The sequence below is a fragment of the Folsomia candida genome, unplaced genomic scaffold (assembly GCF_002217175.1).
Source record: "Folsomia candida strain VU population unplaced genomic scaffold, ASM221717v1 Fcan01_Sc019, whole genome shotgun sequence".
Classification (NCBI taxonomy): domain Eukaryota; kingdom Metazoa; phylum Arthropoda; class Collembola; order Entomobryomorpha; family Isotomidae; genus Folsomia; species Folsomia candida.
In genome coordinates, this window is record NW_019091211.1 from 218,683 (window position 1) to 224,353 (window position 5,671).

General features: G+C 36.1%; 1 protein-coding gene across 1 annotated transcript; it reads right to left on the minus strand.

Annotated features, from left to right (window-relative positions):
• Nucleotides 1-513: 513 nt before the first annotated feature.
• Nucleotides 514-2,587, minus strand: LOC118438258. The gene is made up of 2 exons (XM_035858175.1): nucleotides 2,483-2,587; nucleotides 514-2,408 (listed from the first exon to the last, which is right to left on the minus strand). The coding sequence occupies exon 2, from the start codon at nucleotides 1,564-1,566 to the stop codon at nucleotides 538-540; it is 1,029 nt and encodes a 342-aa protein (XP_035714068.1). The 5' UTR covers nucleotides 1,567-2,408; nucleotides 2,483-2,587; the 3' UTR covers nucleotides 514-537.
• Between the last annotated feature and the right edge of the window lie 3,084 nt (nucleotides 2,588-5,671).

Sequence of the window (5,671 nt, forward strand, 5' to 3'; positions counted from 1 at the left end):
GTTAGCTGACTAAATTTCAGATCTATTAATTTAATTTTGTCGATGGCAGACACGGGATTTAGACCACAAACTTTACGAATTAAATGATACCATTCGGATGAATTCATACCAGGTATCTTATCTTTGAATTTTTTACGCACTTCAGACTGAGCAAAGGAAATTTGCGTTTTAATTTCGCTTTGTAACTCGAAAACTAGCTTGACATTATTACTCTTTTTTGCTTTGCGCTTAGCTTCGAATAACCTTTTCAATGTAATATTCATCCAAATGGGTTCACCATCGTCCTTGTCATAAGGACACGATACTTTAGTTTGTATTGAGAGTAATAAAGAATTTAACTCATTGACTTTGGTATTGATTGGTAACCATTCAAATTTTTGGATATCAATATCTAAATTATTTAATTCTTCGACAAAGGGAATAGCTAATTGATTAAGTTGGGGTTTACATTTAATGATTTTTAAAGGCTTACGTAATTCAAACCATGGACAAGGTGAAAAGGTGATACAAGCATGTACTCTATTTCTTGCCGTTCCTTTAACAGGGGGGCAGTGGAACAGGCTCGCAATAATATGATTTTAAATTAGTAAAAATTAAGTCAAGGTTACTCATACTATGTGATCTAGAATTAAAAAACGTAGGGAAACGTACTACTAAATCTAATTTAGAAGTTTCGACAAATTGGCCATAATCCCACCGGTTAAAATCGCCAAACAAAAATATACCAGGCTTAGAAAATTTGGTTTTTACATTGGTTACCACATTACTTAAAAACTCGTTAAGCTCTTGACTTAGTTCCGTTACATATTGGGGCGGAATATAAATTAATATAATAATTACATTTGAAAGTGAGTAAGGCAACAAATCAAGTTTAACAGATATTACAAGAAACTCAATACGTTCGTCGACTTTGACATTAGGATTATATATTCTACCTCTAAATGTGTCCCTGAGAAAGATAGCTAATCCACCACCCTTTTTTATACGCCCCTTAATATCAGTATAATTTCTGTTCCTAGCGAAAGTATTAAAATGCGGGATATTTTTAACCTGGTCATTTTTCCACCATGTCTCACAGAAAAGCCCTAAATCATGGTCAACCAGTAAACCTTCAAAAATGTCCAATTTTGCTACGGATAGAGACGTTGGGTTTGTGTAAAAAAATCTGGGTAAATTAAATTTGAGAGGGGACGATTTTTTACACTCCGATATTCCAATATTAATTAAATTATTCAAAACTAGACCACGAGGGATGTTATTTAAATATTTAGTAAAAGATTTCTTCGCTTCAAACCGTCTTCCTCGTTTAGCGCCTTTCTTTTTCTTCTTCTTTTTTGAACGATAAGTGGAGGTGGAGTAATAATAATTGAAGTCCTCAATTTGGTTCCATAATGATGACGAAATCCCAGAAGAATGATTTTCCAGCTGCCTGAATAAGTTAATCCTTTGTGAGATATCATTGAACTTATGACACGCAATTTTCTCTTTGTACAAGTTGTAAAAATCAGGGGGAGGAGACTTGCCAATAAAGGGGCAGTTAGCTCGCCAAACTGCCCCTCCGTTCATTTATAATGATATGAGAACAGGAACAGGAACAAGAAATCCAGCCAGATAAACCCATGTCGTTGGCGGAATCAGCAATTAATTAGTAGTGTAATGTATAGAGCACTTTATACTATTAAATTAAAACAACCTTTGATGGAAAATTCGCTCAATGAATTAATTTAAATGGTAGAAAACTTAAAATTATATAAAATATGAGGAGAGCAGGTTTTTCTCCCATGCTGCCAACACGGGCGCGCGGGAGAGATTGATGATACAAATTGAAATTTGTATAATCAAATTCACACAAGGGTTTTAACATGTCCCAAGCACACACAACGTCTGGATTGAATTAAAGTATGATCCTTGGGGACAAGTGTAAAAATATGTTCGCAATATTCCTGAAATCAAGACGCACCTGATGTATTTTCTGCAGCTTGAAGGGTCCGGGAAAGTACCTGGAACCTTGCATTGGAATGGGGCCAGGGTTGTGGTGGTTAATATGGTAGTTGAAACTGTCATTGGAACTGTAGTTGGTGCGGTAGTTGGAACTGTAGTTGGGATTGTTGTTGGAACCGTACTTGGTACGGTAGTTGGTGGCGGCGTCGTAGTTGCTAGTGTTGTTGTTCCTCCGGGCCCTATAGTAGTTGGCGGGGCCAGAGTTGTCGTTGAGCTACAGGTTCCAATAGTGCATAGTAAACTTGTAGCGTTGAAGAAAGTATTTTCTGGACAAGTCATGATGTATTTTCGTAGTACGCCATCAAGTGTGATGCACCTATAATATTTGCTACAATCCTCACTTGGGAATGTGCCTTCTGTTGTGCACGTGAATACTGCAGGGGTCATAGTTATCGTACTGGGTAAAACTGTTGACAATTTAAAATTCTACTTTTAGAAATTGTAGTTGAGCAACACAATTTGTGAATAAGTTGAAACTAACCTGGACTTTCCATACAAATAAGTAGTGTAGGGTCAAAGTAACCCCCAGGTGGACATTGCCCGTGGTACAAGTTCCAATAAGAATTCCCAGTACCATCATCGATCGAAAAACACTGATAATAGGAGGTTCTAAATATGCGTATTCGATTGCTTGTATTTATTATGCGATATTAAATACGTTTGAATGATAAGTTGGCTTACGTATCGTCCGGATCTGGAAAAGCGACATCGTTCACACAACTGTCATTAGTGAAAGTCAAAGTACCGATGCTTGATTCAATTTCTAACAACATTGGAGTCGGATCATATTTCGAACGGTTTGCTGAAGTATCGTCGACAAAAAGTGTAGCTAGGGCAAATACCTGTATTCATAGCATACATTTTGATTTATGCATAAAAAAATTGAAATATGAATATAAAATTGAACTTACGGAAAGTGTGTATGCTTATTAAATTGCTGATCATTAATCCGAATAATGACGATATAAAACCATATTGTCTGTTTCTGAATATATGCATGAGCGCACGTAGTCAGGTCGATTTCTAAGGAATTCTTGTGTTGCCGAACTTAAATAAAAAATGGCTCATTGAAGGATGATTCCCTTTAAGGAAATGCCTTGTCTGGCCGTCTGTCTGTCTGCTCGTATCCAAAATAACTCTCAGACGGATTGGACAAAAAAATTTAGTTTCCACCGTTTCAGAGTTTGTGCTGGGGTGGGGACCTCATAAATTGACGTAGGAATAAAATGACGTAAAAATCGAATAATTTCGATGTACGATGACCCTTCGACCGTGTGGACGAAGAAAAATATTGGAATTCTATCTATGGCGACTTAGTCCTTAAGACGACGTTCATGCTCATTTGGTATTCTTGATATCTCATTTGGTTTCACCCTTTCAAGTTTCGTTTGTGACGGTTTATTACTCTTTATATGCGAGTATCTATTTTAAACTTTACTACTGGAGCAGAGGCGGTCAATATATTTATGTGTGCACATACTGGGTAAATCATGCATAATAAGAAAACGTTCGACTTTCATACATACATAGTTTATGCACATCCAGGCCATTTGCTAGGAAAAATTATAACATCTAAGCATCGATTTATAGATATTTATGTATGTACTTCTGAAGACTCATAATAATAAATGGGGTAGGGCTATGAAATAAAATATGAGATAATGTGACCATACATATTTATCGTTAGATATACATATACATTTGTAATACAAAAAGTTTAACATTTGGCACATGCTTTGGAGGACTAGTTTTGGTTTAGGTTTAGTCTTAGAATTATTTCTTATTTTGCCGAATCTTATACATGCATACCCAAGATATAAAAATTTTATTGCAATGTAATTGAAAATAAAGGGTTGCAATTTTCAGAAGTGTATTATAGTAATAAAGTTATAAATGATACTACCACTTAAATAATCGTCTATAAATGTGGAAATTCGTAGTTTGAATTCTCCTAAAAGCAATCCCAGTTGTCTCAAAATTCACAATTATTCTCATTTCTATCAAAATGACAAAATATTTTAAAACAAAAACTACAACTTTTCTGGCTCGTTTTCGCACCCAACATACAAACGAGGACCAAGGTGGAGAGTTAGTATCTGCAGGAATGTGGATCATTCTAAATTCATATCTGAACTGGTATGGAAAATTTTCAATACTTCCGTATTCCTTAGCGGACAGATCCATTCATGTGGTTCAGCTGAAAAATGGGACCCGTTTCATTATGAAAATCTGGTCATTGTGGGGACCATTTCATTCCGTGCTATGTTTCTACTTTTTAATGAGCACAGGGAAGAACCCCCACCAGCTCGACGATTATGCGGATGGCGTCCTAAGTTATGTGAGACCTTTAGTCCTCCTCTACGTGGGATTTCTTCCCCTCGTCGTTACAGGAATTAGTTACATCATCTCATTTTGCTCGGAAAATGTTCCAAGTCTGATCAATCCTATTCAGGACTTCGAAAGAAAATTCATTGGTAGGTTACACTCATTATTGCTTATTTTTTATATGTATGTAATTTTTCAGATGCTCAAATTCTCGAAAAGTAAAATACTGAAGTTTTTAGTAGAATTTTACTAACAATGGAGGTCTCCCAACGTATGCTCACAGATTTGAATCAAACTAGCGTCAATCGATCACAAACATAATTAGTATGAAATTTGCAAATGGAACTATGTGCCAATGCTCAAGTTTGGAGAAAATATTTGCATAAAAACAGGAGAAACCGCACCCCATGGCTGGCAAATTTTTCCAAATTTGCTGCGCATTTTATCCACTTTGGACGCAATTATCTCTGCCAAATCTGCGCATTGGCAGATAGTTCTATTTGCAAATTTCATACTAATTATGTTTGTGATGGATTGACGCTAGTTTGATCCAAATCTGTGAGCATACGTTGGGAGACCTCCATTGTTAGTTCAATATATGGAAATTTGTATGATTGTGCAGAATAAATTTTTTCTAGGCGGTCAGTGCTCCGAATTCGATTCGATTCGAACTATCCTACTCGAGTTGAAAAAAAACCTTAAACATGAGTAGGATAGGTTCGAATCAAATCAAATTCGGAGCACTGAGGCGGGCAGATAGGGAAATAACAGAATTGTTTGTAAAAACAAATCTATTGGGTTATCAAAATTATTAACTACTAATTACCGTGATGATCATGGTATTTGTGCAGCAATGAAGTATACACGTTAATTTAAACAAAATAATCTAATACTCATTGTCAGCCAAGATTATCATAGTGGTCATAATTCACTCTCTGCTTCACCTATAAAAAAATCCAGTGTAATTGTGCAATTTCCTGCTCACTAAAATTTATTTTCAGTTTACTTCCAACTTTTCAAGGTCTTGAACTTGCAACTTGCATATTTCTGCCTTACAATGTTGTCATAAAAGTTAATGTTTTTCACAGATGTTGGCAACACTTTCGGCGTAAAAACGCCCAAAATTTGCAACCCACGCTTAGAAAGTGCAGTTAAACTCGTAATGTACCTCGCTCCCGTGGCCACTGTGACGGTTGTACCAGTAACAGTTTTGCTAAATCTAGATCCACTTAGTGTCTGGTGGTCAACTAAAGCCGAAAATGTTTGGAGTTTACGAAAGGTCACATCCTGGCTGGTCCGTACACTTCTGCTAAATATAATCGCCTTCGAAATTCTCAAGACAGCA